The 23,521-nt window shown below is 37.1% G+C and overlaps 1 protein-coding gene across 4 annotated transcripts in view; it reads right to left on the reverse strand.

Moving 5' to 3' along the window:
• Positions 1 to 23,521, reverse strand: part of LOC150087353 (uncharacterized) — a 521,069-nt gene that overhangs the window by 113,210 nt on the left and 384,338 nt on the right. For all 4 annotated transcript variants that reach the window (XM_090371151.1, XM_090371150.1, XM_090371149.1 and 1 more), the window contains one exon: positions 6,088 to 6,188. In XM_090371151.1, the coding sequence (XP_090227277.1) occupies positions 6,088 to 6,188 (101 nt within the window). The remainder of the gene's footprint in view (positions 1 to 6,087; positions 6,189 to 23,521) is intronic.

The raw sequence follows: 23,521 nt of genomic DNA on the forward strand, positions 1-23,521 counted from the left end.
GTTTTAGAAGGGTTGAAATCAACTAAGTTGTCTTTGCCCCACTGGAGAATTAACTGAAGATTGGCATTTAAGGAATTGGTAGTAGATTTTAGAGAAGTTGAAGCTGATTGAGCAGGGCAAGGTTTCTCAAAATGGAAAGTGGAATGCAATGTGCTATCATCGGCAAAACTATGGATAGGATTTCCAGTCAATGGAAGAAGATCATTAATATACAAGAGGAAAAGAGTGGGAGAAACAAACTGAACCTTGGGGAAGACCGACATTAATGGAGCAGTTAGAAGACAGAGAGCCATCTACCATCACCCTCAGTGAGTGATCAGAGAGAAAACTGGATAACCAATTACAAAAAACGGTTGGCAAACCATAAGATGGAAGCTTGTTTAGAAGACCATTATGCCGAACATGATCGAAAGCCCTTCAGATGTCTAGAGCAACTACTTGTGTTTCACTGAACCTTTCCACTGAATTAGTCTATAAATGGGTAACAAAAGCCAGAATAACACCAATGGATCGACAATGACGGAATCCATACTGGCAATCGTTGATCACACGGAAGGTTTTTAGGTAGTTTAAGAGTTGGAAATTAATTGAAATGGGATAATTGGATGGGAGGAATTTGTCACCCCTTTTTAGGAACTGGCTGGATATGAGCAAATTTCCAAGCAGAAGGAAAAACACCTTTGGAATAAGAAAGTGAGAAAAGGGGGCAAAGAACAGGAGTAAGTTCAGGAGCACTGGTTTTGAAAACAAGTGGAGAAATACAATCGGGACCTGGAACTTTCTTAGCATCAAGATTCGTCAAAATCCTTCTGACATCCTTTTGACAGAAGACCACAGGAGGCATTGAATGGAGCATGTTGGGAATGGTGGGAAGTGTTTTATTAAGATCATTAATACATGAGTTGTAAGAAAAATGGGATGCTAGCAGGTCAGCTTTATCCTTGGCTGAAGTGACAACAGAACCATCTGGTTTGGACAGAGGTGGGCAAATGTTGTGGCCAATAGCTTTGGCAAGAGACCATAATGCTTGGCTACCATTAGGGCAAGAAGCAAGTTTTCTATTCTTAGCCTGTTCAATCTCTAGTTTGGACTGATTAATAACTGCTTTACAATTGTTGCAAGCTTTGGTCTAGGCAGAAAATGAAACTGAAGAATTAGAAACAAGCCAATTATGATATGCAACATTTGAACAGCCTTAGCACATTTATTGGAAAAACAAGGTTTAGATAAAGGACGAGATTTTAAAGGGGAGTTTGGGATAAAGGATTCCATTCCTGCAAGAATAATTTCACTGATATGATCTGAGCAAACGTTGACATCAGAAGTTTTGAAACAGTAATCGGACCAAGGAAAAGAAAAAATCTTGCAGGTCATCCCATTTTGCATTCTTGTAATGCCAAACAACACAAGGTTGGGAACAGCCATGAGATAAAGGTTCCATTGGAGAAGAGACAATCACCAAGTTGTGATATGAGGCACCTAAACGACCTCTCACTTCGACCGTGTACTTAGAAGGGTTGTTTGTGAGAAAAAAAGAGTGCTGGTTGTGTGATTAGGATTCCGGTATTCTTGTAGGCAAATGAACAATCTGTGCTAGGTAATTAGTAATTGCAAAAGCCTCAGCATCTCGACCAGCTGGGTCGGTGTGACTAGAAAACGGAAGCCAGCTGAAGTTGTGAACATTAAAATCCCCAAGGAAAATTACCTTACTGTTAGGAAAGTTGGACTGGAGAAAGTCAAGTTGCAAAGAGAGGAAGTCAAAGAGCTCCAAGTGATTAATGGAGTTGGGAGAACAGTAGTGACAAAAGATGAATTTGACACAATGAGGTAGAGAGATTTTAAGCCAGAGAAGATCGAAGAGAGGATATTCCAAATTACCAAGTCTGACAGGGAATATCAGAACGGACATATGAACAAGTACCACCTTTGAGGCGAAAGGAATCATACTACGAATAATTTGGGCATCTGAGATGATGCAGTAGTTGAATCAACCGATAACTGAGATTCTGTCAGAAAAAGTACATGGGGTTTGACAGACTGCAAGTGGAAATGGACATCGTTGAGATTAGAATTGAGACCACGTATATTTGTGAAATGAATTAGGAAGTGCTTGGGAGGTTTAGATCTTTTCGCAGATAAGCTTGCTCTATTAGTTTGACAATTGATGGTGTATTCAACAGTAAGAAAAAGTGGGTGGGACATGCTATATGAAGTAATGAAATTTTTGGATATGGGCTACGCAAGGTAAAATTATACCTAGATTCTTGACATAACGTGGCCTTGACAATGTCCCCCACTTGGACTCCCTCCAGTCACTATTTGGCAGAGTAGAGGTAGCAAGATTATACACTAGCTGATCCGGAAGTCTCCTAGAAAGTTACCAATAGGTTTGGTCTGGTGTACTAACTGGCGGCTGGCCTGCGAATACCATTTTAGAGCAGTACCCTCGAAATGTAAGGAGTATTGGATCTCGCCACGATGTTCATCATAACTTCAAAAAGTCAATCATAATTCATTATGGAAGAGATGGGGAAAGGTTGGCCGGAACTTAGCTCAAGAGACTAAAAATGGGTTCCGCCACTTCAAGCCTCCAATAAGCAGAGTGGTGGTATTGCCCCGGTTGATGAGAGTCATCTACCACCTAGTACTGCCTGGTAACGTAGAGGGGCGGCATTCCTTCATGTGGTGTGGGCACCACACCTCGACCCCTGCTTGCGTTGGGTCACACCTGGGTGGTCACCCACCATGTACTTATGCATGGAGGGTATACCCAGGATTACTAACAGTCCCACCACTGTGAAGGTGCAAGCAGAGGATTTGGCTGTGACAGACCTTCCGGACTTCACCACAATTGGGTCTACTTGACTTGAGTGTCACCCGAATATCAGTTCCATCATCGTTTTAGACTCCCAGGTAGCAAGTACAGTTTGTCTGGCATATCTGAGAGAATGTCTATGACAACCTCAAGGACCAGACTAATTTGCAATGCATCCACCCCCATATCTGCCTTCTAACTTCCAGCTGCAATTTCAGAATATAAATACACATTTCCTTAATGATATAATCTATCTTTATTACCTTAAATTTGAATGCATATGCTATTTTATATCTCAAACACCTTGCATCTTTATATCGTACTTGCACATTATGGCCTAAGTTGCCCAAGTACCAAAAATATATACTTCTTAATATAATAAATAGTATAATAATATAATTTTAATGAAGAGTAAAAAATGAAAATGCAGAAAATTTTGTATATACGTCAATACGTTAATTGAATTAGACAGTAATTTTGAATTTACCATGATGAATAAAACGCTAAGCTAGTCCTCGTTTAATCTGCAATATTTTGGAAAAACTTTTAAGGATGTTCTTTCTGGTTTGTGCTGAAAATTCCCAGTGTTGAGTAAATTTCGAATTTTGTGGCACTGAGGGCATATTTCGTAATCCAAAGGAATACAAAATATAAGAACATTAACTCAGGGGGCTCACATCTGGTGAGTATGGGCTTGGCACACCCAGGGTCCTGAGCTGGATATCATCATTCTTCTCTTTCTTGTTGATTCCCTTCTACTTTTGACTCTCTCTCTCTCTCTCTCTCTCTCTCTCTCTCTCTCTCTCTCTCTTTTTTTTCCGGGTGCAGCATAAGCCTCAGGCTTCCTTGCATCATATGGATATTAATAATAATAATAACAACACACAACAATAATGTTACATTTTCAAAGATGATGTTATTCAGAAACAAAAAAAAAAAAAAAAGAAAAAAAGAAATGAGTCTTGCATTTTTATCTACTTTCCACATCTGGCGATATATTGAGAGAGAGGAGGAAGTTAAAATAATAAATGCCTCATAATTTAGTAAATACTGTTACTTAGAAAAATAATTACAATCTGCTGTGGAAGTGGGTAATTTGGATAAATTCAAGGAGGAACCAGTCAAATTATTTGGAGAGGTTAGACAGGTGATGTGGGAGGGTTTTTTTTTATTATTATTCTCTTTTACATTTTACCTTCCAATACGGATTTTAGGTTTAGTAACCAAATATTTTTTATTTTATCCTAGATGCCATGGAGGGGCTGTGAAGGGAAAATGCCTTGGGGGGGGGGGGAGACCAAAAAATACCATCATCAGGACATTGGTGGGTGAAGCAGGACTTTGAAATTTTTAAGAAACTAAAACAGCACAGGAGAAACAAAGGTAGAGATAGCTCATCTGAGGAACCGACCAGTCTCAAGACTGAATTACTGATGATGATCCCAACTTTACAGATGCACCACTGCATTTTGAATTTTCTTTCTTTGCACATCTCCTATCCACATAAGTTTGTACAAGATGCAATAACCAGTCTCGTAAATTTCTGCCATTCTTCATCTAAACATTTTTTGATTAATAATGGCAAATGCTAATTTTTGAAAATTATAATGACAACTATTTCAATTGTCAAAATTTAGTGATTATTTAAGAACTTTGGGCCAAACGTAGCCACACAAAATACACTGATTTTAAAAGATGGTAGATGTATCTTTGGCAAAATACCTGGCACCATCACTGCTCCTGATTCTTGTATTTCAGCCGATAATGTAACATGAGAGGAAAAACTCACTCAATGAAAAATAAAATCTTAATAGCAATAAAGCTTAATAGCAATATTGCTATTAAAATAAAATCTTAATAGCAATAAATCTCATCTCAAATCCTCTACATACACTATCTTCAAATAGCTATGATCCTTTTCTATAATTATATAGTGAATTATTCTTCACATCAAATCAAAATTCATATGATTTAGCTGCATTCAGTTTCAATCACTGAGAGAACTTCTGCTCATACAGAACACCAAGGACCAAATATTTGAACTTATGGCTTGGGCTAAGTAAAGCCCAGACAAATATCTTGGCACCTCTGTAGCCAGGTGGGCAGGAGCAGCACTGAGTAGCACAAGCTTCTTGATTAGACCGGGGTTCGAGCCCGTGACTACCAAATATGGAGGATGCGGCAAGGTCAGGGAATGACCACCGCATATCCACAGAGCAACATGGCCTTAGTTGCTAATGTTCCTAAAAACCAAATAACAAACAACAACAAATATCTTTTTAATTAGTATAGCATCATCTGAAAAGGTGAATCTACTATACAATTTAATAAGATAATGCAGGGATATCTGCTTCAAAGATTACTGGCTTCTGGTTGGCATGTGGGTGGGTGTTTCCATTAGCAAACATATGCCACAATATTCAAATACATCACCTACTAGATGACGAGTAGCCAGTAAGCTTCAAAACAGCTCTCCTGTGAAGTGTGTCAGAGGTTTTAATGTACAACAGATCCACCTTTTCACATGACGTGATACAATTACAAAGATATTGGAAACTTAGGCAAAATCCGATATGAACAAAACCACAAACCGTAAAGTTTAATACTTGGCCCGAGTCAGCAAAGAGCAGATAGGCTCTCTTTATGTGATTGAAATACCTATACAATGCTGTAGTGTATAAAAATCTTTGTATTCTGAAGAGCCTTTCAACATTTTGTATGTTGAAATTGTAAACTTTTGTATTCAAAAGTTTACAATTTCAACTGCCTTACTGAAGATTTTACCACTGCCATAGCTAACCATGAGCCTGAACTTTTGTGGAAATGTAAGATTCCTACCCTGATATTTAGATTTCTAATCAATACCATTCATTTTAAGTATTTTGTATTGTTATTTGTAAAATACGTTTTTTTTTTTGTTTTGTTTTGTTTTGTGCAGCTTCAATTGGGCTACATGAATAGACACAGCCACTAAATTTCCACCTTAAATTCCAGCAAAGCACCTCTGCTGGATAATGCTTCCCAACCAGATCTAAAAAACTACTATAGACATTCCCTGCATTGAATCATACTTCTGGGGTAAATTTGCAAATGCTGCTTCTTGCGTCTTCTTTTACAAATACTCTTTCACTGCTTCTTGCATCGTCTTGGTTTCTACGATACATCATATTGAAGGTGAATGGTACCTATTTTGAAGATTATAATATAAAAATTCCATTCTTAAATTGAAAAAAAAATTGCAAGGAGTAATGCTAACCAAGTATTCTACTTACTGGCATAATTATTAAGATCATATGCTTCTAAAGCACTAGTTTTCTCCTTTTCTGGTTTTGCAGCCTTGCCTACTGCAGTTGCTTCAGATTTTGCATTTCTCCTATAGGAGAACAAACAGAAAATTAGCTTAAACCTACAAAAACAAAGATATTTTATCTGATTTAATACAAAACACTTATTATATATGCTAAAAAAAATGTTTTTCAAATGATCAATCTGGAGATGGCCAAATTAACTGTAGTTCAACTAAAAAATTATAACAGATAACGGTGACACAGAAGCCTATGGTACATATAAACTACTCTACTCCAGCCGCAAAGGAGATCAGGCAATCACAGGCAGATTAGGAGAAATCTTTCACAAATGATCCAAAGAAAAACAGCAAAGAATGTTACTTATGTAAACTCCAGAAGGAAGGGCATGAATCAAATTGATCCATTTGACATTGATGGTCTGACTGTTGATGATCCTGCTCAGGTAGCTGACAAACTGAATGAGTACTTTGCATCAACATTCACACATGAGGAATTCTTTGGGAAAGGTGATGCCATAAGTTTATCAAACTCTAAAAGGGAGCTAAATGATTTTGTAATAACTGATAGGAAAGTGGAAGAAAAACTAAGTTAAAGACGGACGGGATCTACCCAGTTATATTAAGGGAGGCAGCGAACAAAGTAAGCAACCTTCAATAATAATTATGAGAGCATTTTATTCAGGGAAGGTTCCCGTGGAGTGGAGATGTGCAAAAACGTATGAAGAATTCACAAAGGGTAACACAAGTAATTACAGACCTGTTAAGTTTAACTTCTGTTCCAGGGAAAATAATGGGGGTCACTGGTTAAAGAAGTAATGAATGATCATTTAGGCTAGGCTGCAAATACACTTCAGACATAGCATAGATTTGTTAAGGGGAAATCTTGTCTACTAATTTGATTGGATGCAAAAATCAATTTTGATATATACTTGGATTTCAGGCAAGCTTTTGATACTGTGAGGGCAAGTTGCTGCTATGGATAAAGAGATGATAAAGTGGGAAAAGAGAGTGGTAATCGATGTACGGCACTCTTCACGGAACAATATTATTAGTGGAATCCCCATGGTTCAGTGTTGGTTCCATTGCTGTTTTTTTATATTTATTAATGATATTCATGAAGGCATATCAGGCTTAATGTCCAAGTTTGCAGATGTTACAAAGGTTTGCAGGGTGTTTAATGAGAGTAATGACAGTATGCTACTGCAACAGGATCTAGAAAAGTTAGGCAGACAGGCTGAGAAATGGCAACTGAAGTTTAACATTGATAAATGCAAAGTACCAGCTGTATGGTACTCACACAGGGTTGTGGAAAATGAAAAAGAACTGGGGGTAGATACGAAGTTTTCTGAGAAATGCAGACAAGCTGCCATGGGGTTTTGTCAATGATATACAGAAATTTTGCTAGAAGGGTTATCCCTTCTAGCAAAAGTGATTACTCCAATATATAAGGCCACATCTTGTGTACTGCATATAGGTTTTGAGGCTTCATTTTAGGAAGGGTATGGAGCTGCTGGAAAAAGTACAGATAAGGGCAATGAGATTGGTGAAGGGAACAAAGGGGTGCTCTTACCAAGAAATGCTTCAGTTCTGCAAAATGCAGCATCTGGAGACCAGGCACCTTACAGGTTAATCTGTAGGTTTTGAGTGGTTTGAGCAAGCTTAATGCTGATGGGATTCTTCCTCTTGTTCAGACCACACACGAGGAAACACAAATTAAAATTGAGGAAGGACTGTTGCAGAATAGATGTGCAGAAGTTTGACTTTAGCGAACATGTGGTTGATTTTTGGAACAAACTTACACCTGTTGTTGGGGGAGTCAATAGTTTAAATAAATTGAAGGAAGAACTACAGAAACTATTAGAGGAAATGAATATGAGACTGTAAAATGGGAGGAGAACATCATTTGCCACTGCTAATACCAATAGCAAAAAATTTTTAGAAATTTATCTACTCATGGTTTTCACATATATTTCACAAAAATATAAGTTCAGAAATTATTTTTAATTATCTCAAAATAACAAATAAAACTGAGAGACAGCCCACATTTCAACTGCACAGTTATGTATCAAGTTATTCATTTGGGAGCAACATGTCAGGGAGTAAGAACACTAACATTAATGATGGCAGTTGAGAATTTATGAGAATGCCGATTTGTCTGAGTTGTAACAATGAAAGATAGTCTATTAAAGTTATCAATTATTGGATAAAAATGGAAGAGTTGCTTAACTCTTTCATTGACAACTTGACCTTTATGAACCAAATTCAAAAATTATAGTAGCGAGTTCAAGTGTAATTGGGAGGGCAGAGAATTTTTTGGCTTTCTTCTCACTTAGACAGTGGCAAAGACCACATGACAAAAATATCCAGTATTACTTACATCGAATCAGAAGAAAATTGTTCTTAAACTTAAGTGGTTTTTAATCCAAGTGAATAGAAAACATATCTGTGATTCAAAAGTGATCAGCTACAATTTTATTTATTAAATATAAAAGGAAACATACATCGTGCGAGAACTGAATTTAACATAATGGGCTGAGAGGTGGCAAATGAAGTTTAACATTGACAAATGTAAAGTACTATACATGGGAAACAGCAACCCCAGAGCAACGTATCAACTCTGTGGTACTACACTGACAGTGGTAGAGAATGAAAGGGACTTGGGGGTGGTTGTGCAGGCAGATATGAAGTTCTCTGAGCAGTGCAGACGGGCTGCAAGAGTAGCTCATGGAGTATTGTCAATGATATACAGGAATTTTTCCAGCAGGAATAAGGAGGTGATTATTCCCTTGTATAAGGCAATGGTCAGGCCACACCTAGAGTACTGTATACAGGTCTGGAGGCCTCATTTCAAGAAGGATGTAGAGCTGCTGGAACGAGTACAGAAAGGGCAACAAGATTAGTGAATGGAACAAAGGGGTGCTCTTACGAAGAAAGGCTTAAGTTTTGCAAATTACAGTGTCTGGAGACTAGGCACTGGTGAGGTGATCTGATAGAGGTGCATAAAGCCTTGAATGGTTTGAGCATGCTCAATGCTGATGGGATTCTTCCACTAGCTCAGAATAATCACCTGAGAAGGCATAAATTCAAATTGAGGAAAGACAGATGTAGGATAGACGTGCGGAAATTTGCCTTTAGCCAGCGGGTGGTTGGTTGGTGGAACAGACTTCCATCCCTTGTAGTGGAGGTTGATAGCCTAAATAAGTTTAAGGCTCAGCTGGACAGGTATTTTGAACGAACAGAGGGGTGAAGTGGAAGTGGTTTTTTTTTTGGCTGATACTGCATAAGCTTGCTTTCTTGCATCAAATGTTTCTACTAATGCTAATGCTGATAACACAAGTAAAAGGAAGATAACCAGAGTTTGTATGTTAGCTCCAACTGTGACGAACAGTTTTACTAGAAATATTCTACAATTTATGCAGTAGGGGAAATATCATCTTACCCATTCTAAAATGTCCAAGATCATTAAGAGATGTCCAATTTAAAAAAATGTTAACTGAAAAAATGAAATGATTTTCTGAGTTGCCACATGATGTTGATGATGAAAGAATGTTGTGTGAGAACTGTACAGACAATCTTGATCAGTCACATGGCCGGTTGGTAAGAGACTTTGGCAGACTACAATATTTATAGTGTATCAATTCATATAGTAGATAGAGCTTTATGTATAACATTTTTACAGGCTAACTGGTGCAATCTATGAATTGTGAAACAGAACGACTCATCAATATGAAGTATATCACATTGCACTTTCTTGTTAGAAATAATCTTCAGTGTTCTCATAGTTCCCAATCTAAGGAGAGGATCAATCTTAAATTACAACATGGTGCAAATAAAAAAAAAAAAATTCAATTGCTGAAGATATAGATTGCCATCCTAGAGAAAAAACAAATTAGGAACTCCTCTCAGCATCTAATACCCCCAATAATTCTGGCCACGGGGTAGCTGAATAGTCAAGTACATACTAATCTGGTTCAAGGGGATTGAAACTTGTTGGGTGGGTTTCCACTGTCAGGAAAATAGTTGCCAAGAGCAAGAATTTATGATGCAACCAGCAGATTACAAGCTTAAGGACAGGGGAATAAAGACAGCATTATATCCACTAATATCATTAATGGGGGACTAACAATATTAAGCGTAAACTGTACGACAGTTAGTCAGATATATATAGGTCCATCCTGAAAATTTGACGATTTAAGTCAGACTGTGTATACACTCATGAGCTTAAATATGATTACCTGTCTCCAAAAATGGATGTACCCAATAGCACCAAGGAGTTACATCACCGAATGGCATTGCATAATGACATGGGTAGCGCTTGTAAGTTCGTCAATACATAGCACATACAGCGGGGAAAGGGAACTTTGCACGAGGAATGATTTGTGAAGTTAGGAAGGTAGGGGGCCAGCATCTCAGAAGCTGTTGGCATTCTGCACTTTTGAAGGATGCCATAGTGAAGGTAGTGCATTCCACTTCAAACATCTCATGGAGTGGAATGCTCTGAAGAGGGACACAACTACCCAACATGCCAGGATATGGAAACCACCAGTGGTTGGCATTCAAGATTAATAGGAGATGGCACGTGCTGTGTGCAGTATTGTACTATCAGCGAGAGACAGCTCACGATACCTAAATTAACAGCATACTACAACCCAGGCACCCACAGCAATGTTTCCAAGCACACCATCCGGCCAATGCTCTTGCAAATAAGCCTACAGAGTAGACCATCAATGACATCCCCACCAGGCACAGGAGTATCAATCACAGACACTAGAGGACTCAAAAAGAATTACTTGGTCGGATGAATCAAAGTTCCTGCTCCGTGCCAAATAGGTAAATATTCAATGTTGAACAGGTGACCAAATGCAACCAGATTACATGACTAACTAAAAACAGGCCAGTGGCAGTGGTATCATGGTGTGTGAAATTTTTTTTATGAACCTTAATCGGTCAACTCATTCCTGCTGAACACACCTGCACTGTGTCAGATCCTACATCAGCATCGTTTGAGACCAAGATTGGTCTGAAACAATGGCCCTACGTGGTGATCGTGTGACAGGATGACATGGGATTCTTTCAACAAGAAAATGCCCCATGTCACAAGGCATACACCATGGAGGAATAGTTCAAAGATCATTTAAGCATTTTCTGTGCTCCCCTAGCCACCAAATTCCACCAAGGCAATCCTACCAAGCATTTGCAGGATGTGGTGGAACACGGAATTTCCCAGTATATGCCAGTGCCTTGGTCCATTGCTGAACTATCCAGGTATCTAGTTATAGAGCAATGGACAATATATATATATATATTTTTTTTTTTTTGGTAGTTGTTGGCGCATCGGCTTCTGTGGCCATAATGCACCTCCCAAGGTTTTTGCAGTACTTTGATCCAAGCGCGAGGTGGGATTCGAACCCGCGACCTTTGGGTTGCCAGGCAGGCACTTTACCCACCCAGCTAGCCCGGTCGGCATGGACAATATAAACACATTATCTGATGATGTGGGTAAAAGTAATGCATACACACACCCCTAAAGAGTTTTTGTGCTGCAACAGTCGATATTCACAAGTAATAGTAGTGGCATGTGATGCAAGGAAGCAAGTGTATGAGCTTATGTAGCATCAGCCAAAAAAAAAAAAAAAAAAAAAATCACGCCATTCCCTCCAAATGCCTGTCCAGTTCCTCCTTAAATTTATTTAACCTATCAACTTCCACAACGACAGATGGAAGTTTGTTCCAGCAATTAACCATCTGCTGGCTAAAGGCAAATTTCCCCACATCTATTCTACATCTGTCTTTTCTTAATTTCAATTTATGCCCCCTTAGGTTCGTAACCTGAACAAGTGGAAGGATCCCATCAGAATTCAGCGTGCTCAAACCATTCAACCCTTATAAACCTCAATCAGATCACCTCGCAGGTGCCTAGTTCCCAGCTGCTGCAATTTGCAGAACTTAAGCCTCTCCTGGTAAGGGGATCCGTTCATTCCCCTCACCAATCTTGTTGCCTTTCTCTGTACACGCTCAAGCAAATTTACATTCTTCCAAAAATGAGGCCTCCAGACCTGCAGGCAGCACTCAAGGCATGGCTTGACCATTGCCTTATACAGAGGGACAATCACCTCCTTTTCCCTGCTAGCAAAATTCCTGTATCATTGACAAAACCCCATGACCTGCCCTGGCAGCCTGTCTGCATTGCTCAGAAAACTTCATATCTGACTGCACGATTACTCCCAGGTCTTTTTCATTTTCTACCACCTTAAGTATAGTACCACACAGTTGATACGTTTCTCTGGGGTTACTTCTACCCATATGCAGTACTTTGCATTTGTCAAGGTTAAACTTCAGTTGCCACTTCTTAGCCCATCTGCCCAAATTATCTAGATCCCGTTGCAGTAGCACACTGCCATTACTGTCATTAACTTAACAACCCTGCCAACCTTTGTATCATCTGCAAACTTCGACATTAAGCCTGATATACCTTCATCAATATCATTGATAAATATACAAAACAACAGTGGACCCAACACAAAACCCTGTGGGACTCCACTAATAACATTAGTCCCCAAAGAGCAGCATTCATTAATTACCACCCTCTGTCTTCTCCCACTCAACCATCTCACTTTTATTCATTGTAGCAACTTACCCTTAATACCATTCTGCTCCAATTTGTACAATAGTCTTCCATGCGCAAGAGTGTCAAAAGCTTTCCTGAAATCCAAATATATGATATCAAAATTATGTTTTGCATCCAGTTCCTTTGTAACCACAACCTAATATCCTATCAAATTTGTCAGACAAGACTTTCCCTTAACAAACCAATGCTGTGTCTTAACTATTACTACAGTCTTGTCTAAATGACCCTGAAATGCATCTTTAACCAATTACTCCATTATTTTACCGGGAACAGACGTTAGTGGTCTGTAATTATCGTGTCACCCTTTGAACTCCCTTTGTGAATTGGGGATACATTTGCACTTCTCCAGTCCATGGGGACCTCCCGAGTCCAAGGACGCTCTCAATAATTATGGCTAAGGGTTTGCTTACTTGCTTTGCCGCCTCCTTTAATATAACTGGATAGATCCCATCCACCCCAGGTGCCTTTCTTATGTTTAACTTCAACAATTTCGCCTCTACTTTGCTTTCAGTTATTACAAAATCATTAACTATCCTGCTACAATCTGATAACTTTCTGCCATTTTCAAACCTTAATAACTTCTCATGTGTGAATACAGATGCAAAATACTTATTCAGTTTGTTTGCTATCTGAGCAGGATCATCAACAGTCGAACCATCGATATCAAGTGGACCAATCAGATTTATCACCTTCCTTTTAGAGTTTATATAAGTAAAGAAATCCTTGCTGTTTTTCTTAGCATCTTTTGCCAAAGATTTCTTGTAATCTACCTAACCTCTTCTGTGACCTGATTACAGACTAGCTTATACCTACCATAGGCTTCTGAGTTGCTTGATAATTTATATGCATCCCAGGCATTTTTCTTCCCTGTCTCGAGTCTCATTAGTTCATTTGATAACCATTTAGGCCTAAACCTTGAACAATATTTCTTAATAGGTATGAAACTTTTAGTAGCTGAAAGGCTTTTGGGAAGGGGAATTTCTATAAACTAAGCCCATACTTCTAGGTAGAATGAACATTAAAGACAGAATACATTTGAATGAAGCTGGTGTGTTTGCTAATATTGTGGAGACTACTTTAAAGGTTCAGGGAACTGCTAGTTATAGAGCAATGGACAATATAAACACACATTATCTAATGATGTTCGTAAAAGTAATGCAGCACACACCTAAAGAGTTTTTGTGCTGCAACAGTCAATATTGGGAAGTATGCTGATGGTTGTGACGTAGAATGAATCTATACAGATATATACAGATCAGTTAGTTTATCTATTCCAGAAGTTCTGGAGTGACTGGTTAAAGAAGCTTTGCAAGATCATATAGACAAGACTGCAATAATAATTCAGACACCACGGAATTCTTAAGGGGAAGTTTTCCAAACAATTTGATTAGATACTATGATGTGGTTACAAGGCAGCTGGATGCAAAATATAATTTTGATATCATATACTTCGATTTCAGTTAAGCTTTTGATACTGTTGCACATTATTATTATTATTATTATTATTATTATTATTAGCCATATGATGAAAGGAAGCCTAAGGCTTATGCTGCACCAGAAAAAAAAAAAAAAAAAAAAGTTACCCTAAAGGGGGGGGGGGGGGAGAGAGAGAGAGAGAGAGAGAGAGAGAGAGAGAGAGAACAAGAGTTAGAAATAGAAGAGAATCACCAAGAAAGAGAAAAATTATTATATCTAGCTAAGGACCTTGTGTGTGTGCCAAGGATACTCATAAGATGTGAGCCCCTGGGGTTGTCACAAAGACGTTCAAAATTGATTCTTATAACATGAATGTATGATAACAATGAAAGGGTAGCACAACTTCCATTGTAAATATGACCTTGTAGAGAGATAAATAGCTTAGTTATATAGTGAAATTTAACTTCCAAGGACTTCGAATGGATTACAAAAAAAAAAAAAAAAAAAAACCCCAATGTGCAAAATATGTTTCAACGATTTAAGTTTGCACAAGCTGGGAAAAACGTATGTAAAGTCGAATTTCTGTAAGTCGGGGAGTTGCTGTACTTGGATTTTAGGAAAGATTTTGATACTGTGGGACACTGAAGACTACTGTACAAATTGGAGCAGTATGGCATTAAGGCCAAGTTGCTAGAACGGATAAAAGGATGGTTGAGTGGGAGAAGACAGAGTGGTTATCAATGGACACTGCTCTTCATGGACTAATGTTATTAGTGGAGTCTCCCAGGGTTCAGTGTTGGGCCCATTGTTGTTTTCGGTATTTATCAATGATATTGATGATGATAAGGGTTAATGTCTAAATTTGCAGACAATACAAAGGTTGGCAGGGTTGTTAATGACAGTAATGATAGTACAATACTGCAACAGGATCTGGAAAAGTTGAGCAGATGAGCTGAGAGGTGGTAACTGAAATTTAACGTTGACAAAGGTAAAGTATTGCATATATGTAGCAGTAACCCCAGACTAATGTACTAACTGGGTGGTACCACAGTCAAGGTAGTGGAGAATGAAAAGAATCTAGGGGTAATTGTACAGTCAGATTTGATTTGATTTTCATTTTTTATATCACAAAATCATCGAAGGTTATAATGTGCCAGGAATAATTTAAATTTACAAAAAATATTAAGATTTTGGTAACACATTAAAAAGGTTACCTCGTCATAAGTTGTATATAATATGTATAAATAAGTAAAAGGCAATATAAGGGTAAAAAACTATATTTCCTAATTTATATACATTCTTTTCATTTTTTATATCACAAAATCATCGAAGGTTATAATGTGCCAGGAATAATTTAAATTTACAAAAAATATTAAGATTTTGGTAACACATTAAAAAGGTTACCTCGTCATAAGTTGTATATAATATGTATAAATAAGTAAAAGGCAATATAAGGGTAAAAAACTATATTTCCTAATTTATATACATCTTTACATATTAATAGCACTCAAAAAGTTCAACTGCTGACACTGTCATTGTCAGATAAATTCTGACTGAGTGTATAAGGCTCAGTCAAACGGCTAAAAGCAATAGAATATGCACTTCTAAAAATTGGAGTCTTAAAACATGCTTGATAGATAAAATGGTGTCACACTGCTTGCACAGGAACGTCATCGGCCCTCAGCTGAAAAGAATGTTTCAGATGACAATGGTCTATGCAGAGCTGAGCAAGAACAACTTCCTCTTTACAAACTCTGCATAAACTAGATGAAGGAATATTGTGCACGAAAAAAAAAAATGAAATTAGAAATAGCTAATACTGAGATTCCTGATTACATCCCTATAGTGTCTACACGAGCTGACAGTGAATTTGAAAAACTAGTGTACAAAAACCCATTTGGATTTATTGTGATTGTTTATGGTTTCAATTAGATTTGAAACTATTTCCAACAACTTCATATGAATTACTTCAAAATGAATTTCATTTACAAGAAGTGAGTACTTTCATGACGTGTAATACATGTCATACTTCATTAAAAGAGGGATGTATACCAACGACAGCCAAGTCAAATGGATTTATATATCCAACATATCCTACTCATTTGCCTCCACTAGATATGGGATTGCCTCCACCAATATGGGATAATTGGACAAGTAATAAATGTACCAGTTAACGAAAATACGATGGTTCATCAATTACCTAGAGGATTAGATGTCGATTATGCCATTAATGTACATAGAAAACAAAGACTCGTACATAAATCATAATATCTACAAGGATGTGTGCAGAAGAAAATAGTGAAAATATGGTTACGGCATTTGATAAATTCGCCTTTGTATAAATTCTACAGCATAAAAGTGAGTGACGATTTCTTGTGGACAAATGATGGTTGACTGGTTGGTTATTAAGAGTTTTATGGCCAAGACAAATAATGATAGTGAACAGGAGCATTCAGATGAAATTGTGGAACCTGTCAACAATGATGATGAACTATTGTTAATTCAACAACAAACATTATTATGGTCTGAAGATAAATATTTATTTATAGCACCAGGTCAGAAATCATCTCCAAGTTTCATATTTGATATAAATGCAGAAGAACTTTCTTTTCCATGGACAAAAATTTAAAAATGGATTGAAAATTACTCCCTTGATGATGGCATCAAGTGAAATTTGTAGATCTGATCGTCGTGGAGTAACTCCCCAACATTTGCTATACAGCAGGCCCTCATTATAATGCAGTTTGCTCTACACTAATTCGTCATAACGCTGTTTTTATGTTATAACCCATATCTCGCTCTAACACTGTCACAACTCACTATAACGCTCTTTTACCCGCATACGGATTGAATTTTTGGCATGTTTAACGAAAACGTTTCATCTGATGTAGTCGATAGCTTGAAAATGAATAGCAAAGTTTCCCACACTGACTTGTAAAATTTTCCCACGCTAATTTAATTGCAATATGGTGGCTTGTTACGATCAAAATTTAAAAAACTGATCAAGTATTGCTTGTAATATTTGCATTATATACATTTATCCAAAGTCTAGTCTTCATTTGGTACAGTGTCGGACATCGTCCGTAACGTACAGTTTAATCGAACATTGTATCATAATTAATGCAACACAGTTACATTTTTGAACATTAATAATGGTGCATAAGAATTAAAAAGGAACAACGTCTGGACGCGGTATGAAGCCTATTAAGGTAAGAAAAATATTGAATTTGAAAATTAAATTATACGTTTTGAAGCGAATCGATTCCGTTCAACAACAAGTGGATGTATGCAGTAATTTAAGACTGGCAGGTTCAACTGCAAGAACAATTATAAAAAATAAAGAATTAATTTTGGCAGCGGGAAAAACAGCTGTTCCACTGCAAGCAACTAGGCCGGTTATTATAATTGAAATGGAGAGACTTCTAAATAATTTTATTGAAGATAATAGACAATGCACAATTCCATTAAGTTAAATATTATTAAAGAAAAGGCGATTAGCCTATATGATAATCTGAAGAAAGCTCACCTTAAAAAAAAAAAAAAAAAAAAAAAAAATGTGGAACCATTGAAAGCTAATAAGGGCTGGTAAGATAGATTTAAAATTCAGGGAGAAGCCGCAAGTGCAGATCAAGAAGGAGCCGAAACTTTCAAAAAAGAAAGTCTAAAAATTATTGAGTGGTGTTAAACTTCTCGACAAGTTTTAACATATATGAAACAGGACTTTTTTTGGAAACGAATGCCTAAAATCGGCGAAGGATTGGTTGACTTTATTGTTGGGTGGTAACATTGTGGGAATTTTAAAGTAAAACCCCTTTTAGTTTACTAGGAAGACGGCCAAAGTACAACCCAAAATCGACAAAAGTTACGAAAACTCTACAGACCAGGGCCATTGGATTAATAAATTCAAGATTTTTAGTTGATACGTAATGTAGTTACTTACCACATAATTATATATGTATGTATATCGAGAATATTTTATAGTACAAATTTTTAAAATTAAACATTTTGACCGATATTTGTGCATCTTTTCGCTACCATTTATTATTGATTAGGAAATATCCTATGGCATAGGCCGCAACACACAAATACATATGTAACATTATGGGAATACGGCACTTGCTTAGTGCTGATTCACTTAGCATTCTGTTTTTTGTGAACTAATTATCAGCGTTAAGCGGGGGTCACCTGTACTAATTTTATTAGTACTGAAACTGTTCAGTGTTATCTGAAACCATGCTGATTGAGGTATAATTATAATGGGTTTTAATTGAATGTGTACCAGAGAAACTGTTTCTAAACAAATTATAATAAATCTATAAACAATCTATAAACAATTTGCGCCTGATACCAATTAAAAGGATTTGAAATAAAAAATACTGGAAAAATTTTATTAATGAAAAGGTAACATAATGAGAGATGAGGGAAAAAAAGGTTTGTTTATTTAGGTATTTCAATAATGAAGTCTGGTGAAGTTGTCTCTTCGTTTTCTCGGCCTACAAGTCTTTGTAGCATCGAATCCAATCTTGTAAAATTGGCCATATCTTGATGCTACATTCAACTTTCGAATCTCCATTCCTCGTAGGCCATGTCGATTCCACCACAAAGCTTGCTCCAATTCTTCTGTTGAAAGTTCTTTTGTTGCAACTTCAGTGTTATCTACTTCAGAATTGTTTCCCTCTTTATCATATGCAGTTTGCTCATCAATTTCAATGAGAGTTTCATCGTCTAAGTCATTTGCACTGAGTCAATGCAATCATCACATTGGCAGTGTTGAAAGTTTCGAAACCCAAGTCTTTCTGATCTTCATGTCTTTGGCAATTGTCTGAACTTGTGGTTCCAAACCAGTGAAATCATTTGCTAAATGGAGCAAAACATGCTACCAAACAGAACTCATGTTGTTGGTAGTGATTTCTAGCCAAGATGCAGATATATTTTCGATCGCATTTCTGATGTTATAATTTTTCCAAAATGTTTGTAAAGATGATGATGATCCTACTCTAAAAGTGTGCATTGTCTAAAAGCATCAAGATTTTGAACTCCATCCCTTCATCTTTGCAGTAACATTCAACCGTCGGACAAAAATAATTTATGAACCATTCTGTAAACAATTCTCTTGTAACCCATGCTTTCTTATTGGATCGCCAAATTAGGGACAATGTGCTTTTTGCACAACCCTTTAGAGTTCTTGGGTTTTCTGCTCTGAACATGAGTAGAGGCTTCAATATAAAATCCCCAGATGAGTTTCCTCCCAATAAAAGTGTTAAATGATCTTTTGATGCTTTATATCCAGGTTGGGCCTTTTCATTTTCAGCTAAAAAATTTGTGAGGGCATATTATTTCGGAACAGTCCAGTTTTGTTGTTGTTGTTGTTGGGTTTTAACGACACATAGGCTACTTGGGCCATATTGTGTCTTCTAATGGTGAGTTTGAAATAATAACTATATTTTATGATATATTTCTATCCAGTTTAGGAAAGTAAATAGTTCTTTTTTATTAGAATCATCTCCCAGAATCTGCAATAAATTTATTGATGACTGTGTTTTAGCAATTGATTTAAAAGTATCTAAGCGGATGTTCTGAAAGTGGGGACAGTCCACTAACAAATGGCGAATGGTCAGTTGTACTTGACATGATGTACATTGTGGAACGCTGTCATTAGTTAATAGATGCAGGTGAGTGAGATGAGTATGCCCAATCCTGAGCCTCCCAGTTTTGTTGACATTGAAAATTTGTTTGTCCTTGTAGCCACCTTCTTCAATGATGTCTTTCAATTCACTGGGAAATCTTGCAGCAGTGACTTTGTTTGCACTTTCACCTGAGATACATTGTGAAGCCCAAAGCAGTTTTAAATCAGAAACACCAACCACAACTGGCTGTAAATATTTCTTTAGTCTCCTCCTCTTCATTTTCTTCTTTTTCCTTGAGTGGGTTATAAAGGCTCATGGCTTTCGCTTGAATGAGGTTTTGACTCAAAGGAATTCTCTCTTGATTACAATCTTCTCTCCATATTAATAAAAGACGTTCCATATTAATCAATAGCAAACTTCTTTGCTTAGTTATCACTTTCATCATGTAAGATGTTGTAGAAATTCCCTGCTCTTTAACCTGATCCTTCTTTCAAATAATCGTTCACGCTGATGCTTCATTCATTCCATTTTCCCCTCACGATTTTTGCATACGATGCACCACCTCCATGGCACTTGATAATATCAAGTTTTTTTTTCTAATGTAAGCCATTTACATTTAGTAGCTCCACTGCTTTCATTACTTTTCCTTTTTTGACTCATTGTTTCATATTTAAAGGGGTAATAAATAAGTTGTGAAATGAAAAGTTCGAAAAGCTATCACCTGTCTCGTCAGGATGGAACACCGAACACTATTGCACGTTGCCGCTGACTGCCTGAGGAGAGCTATCGGCACATGTGCAGGTGAGACAGAGTTGTCACTGCGGCATATATGTACACGTAACGCTATAACAATGCAGCATATAATTATGTAGAGTCTAGGCTATTAGTGTAAATTTGACTTAAATTTAGTCAAAGTTTATTGCTTCCTCTGAAAACTAATAAATTTATTATAAGTTAAGATACAAAAATATAAACCAACAGGAGCTTTCGGGATGATGGAACATTACAGTCATAAAACAATAAATTTTATAACTATTATGGAACCTGATACCAAAGGCCTTTTCACAGACAAATTTAATCGAAAACCATGTTATAGTGAAATCTATGCTGTTTGAAGCAGTGCCAAGCGAGGTATTGCTGTTTGTGGCAATGAAAATTATCCGAATGCATACAGCAGAAGATTTGCAAATTAAACCCATGAAGTGGTTGCACAAGATTTTTTAATAAGGATATCATTCTGAAGAACAATTAGCATAAAATGTCGGTTCCTTTTCAGTGAATAAAGTGTCACTGACTGAAACTGCAGGACTTCCATACATTCTACATTATTGAAAGAAAAACTGTACAATTACTACAAATATAGATGTGGTCAATGGATTATTAAACGGTGCAATCGTTACTTTAGTATATTTCGAATTTGAGGACGATGAAAAAGATTACAGATGAAATTTCCTGAGTCAAAAGATAAACATTTACCTAGTCAAACCGTACCTATTATAAAACGATCAACTACAATTCCATTCAAGAACAAGAGGAAGTTAATATGTAGATGTACACAATTTCCTTTAGTATGTGCTTGTGCTTTGAGTATACATAAATCTCAAGGAGAGACCTTCGACAAAGTTGTATATAATTATGAGAAAGATCATCAACAGCAACTTGTATATGTGGTGTTATCTTGAGTGACCTCATTGCAAGGTTTATATATTACAAATCCCCACAACGATTTCACATTTCACCATGGCAAAGCTACTAGTAATATAGAACTTCATGCTGAACTACATCATTTGAAAAATAATAAGCTACCATCTCTACAGGATGAATTGCAAGATTTCATACAAAGTGGTATATCTATATCGTCAATGAATGTACAAAGTTTATGGGCAATCCAAAATATCGATATTAAGTGAAACGTGGTAGGATAATGATGGACATATATTACTTAAACCATTCCAATGTGTGACTCAATTTAAAAGGTCAGATGTTCGTAGTAGTGGTGTTGTGATATATCAACCTGAAGGTTCAACTATCATCAGGACACCACATATCTTTGCACAACATAACAGCAGCAATGCGACAGCAGTATCACATGAAATTGGAGATATTTGTGCATCTTTGTGCAAATTCAATAGTGAATCTATTTTCATTGTTGCCATATACATCATTCCAGAACCAGCATTCTAAGAACCAGCAGGAAAATTGGACTTCAGAGAATCGGAGCTTGCATGATGACAATTTCATGCACAACCTGAACTTTCCACCAATCAAAAATTTCTGGAAATCAATGTGGTACCGGACCCATCACACTCACCAGATTTAGCTACATGCAAAACAATCTCCATCAAGTGTGTGTGTGTGTGTGTGTGTGTGTGTGTGTGTGTGTGTGTGTGTGTGTGTGTGTGTGTGTGTGTGTGTGTGTGTGTGTGTGTGTGTTTTAACCCACAGGAAACTGTTCCCTATGACTGGGCAGGATAGAAATGAGTTCAACAGTGATTGCACAGTGGAATTCTAAGGACCAGCAGGAAAATTTGACTTCAGGGAATCGAAGTTTGCATGATGACAATTTCACGCACAACCTGAACTTTTCCACCATTCAAAAATTTCTGGAAATCAATGTGGTACCGGACCCATCACACTCACCAGAAATCTGCACATTTGGCATGTGCAGAGAAATGTACCAACTGTGTGGTACTACACTCAGGGTGGTATAGAATGAAAAAGACCTGGGAGTAAAATTGTGCAGTCAGATATGAACTGTTCTGAGCTGTGCAAACTGCTCAGAACAGTTTGCACTGCTCAGAACAGACATTGCCAGAGCAGATAATGGGATCTTGTCAAAGATATAAAGAATTTTGTTAGTATCTCCTTGTATAAGGCAACAGTCAGGCAACACCATGAGTACTGCATAAAGGTCTGGAGGCCTCATTTTAGGAAGGATGTAGAGTTGCTAGAATGAGTACAGAGAAGGGCAACAAGATTTGTGAGGGGAACAAAGGCTCTTACCAAGAAAGGCTTAAATTCTACAAACTGCAGCTTCTGGAGACTAGGAACTGCGAGGTGATCTGACTGAGGTGTATAAGGCCTTGAATGGTTGGAGCAGGTTCAATGCTGATGGGATAATACTTCCCCTTGCTTAGATTACAAGCCCAAGGGGACAGTTGTAAAATAAGATGTTTGGAAATTTCCCTTTAGCCAATGGGTAGTTGATTGCTGGAGCAAGCTTCCATCTGTTGTGAAAGTTGATAGCTTAAATAATCCAAGGAAGAACTGGCAAAACATTTAAAGTGAATGTTTGTCTGAAAAGGAGTTTTTTTTTTTTTTTTGGTTGATGCTGTGTAAGCTTGCTTTCTTGCATCATTTGCCTCTACTAATGCTAAATCATCTGATGCTATTGTTAGCAGCGATGCACAAGTATGTTATTCCTTGATGAAACTGTTAGTTTTTATTTTGTCTGTCTATCCAAATATCCGTATTTTCAATTAATAGGCAAGATAATTTCCTGAAATTCTTTTGCAGATTATCTTTTTCAACATCTGATAACTCACCACTTTGACATGATTCACCTGTCAGTTAACCATTTTGATGTATTATTTATTTCATAGTTTGTTACTGTTATAAATGAGATAGTTGTGAGAAAAGCAGTTTGCTGACACAGCCAAGGAACAATTACACTATGGTAAACACATACAACAGCATGGGTTTTCTAGTTTTAAAGAAAAATTATATCA

This window comes from Mastigoproctus giganteus, chromosome 4 (genome assembly GCF_048544385.1).
Source record: "Mastigoproctus giganteus isolate SK-2022 chromosome 4, ASM4854438v1, whole genome shotgun sequence".
Taxonomy (NCBI): Eukaryota; Metazoa; Arthropoda; class Arachnida; order Uropygi; family Thelyphonidae; genus Mastigoproctus; species Mastigoproctus giganteus.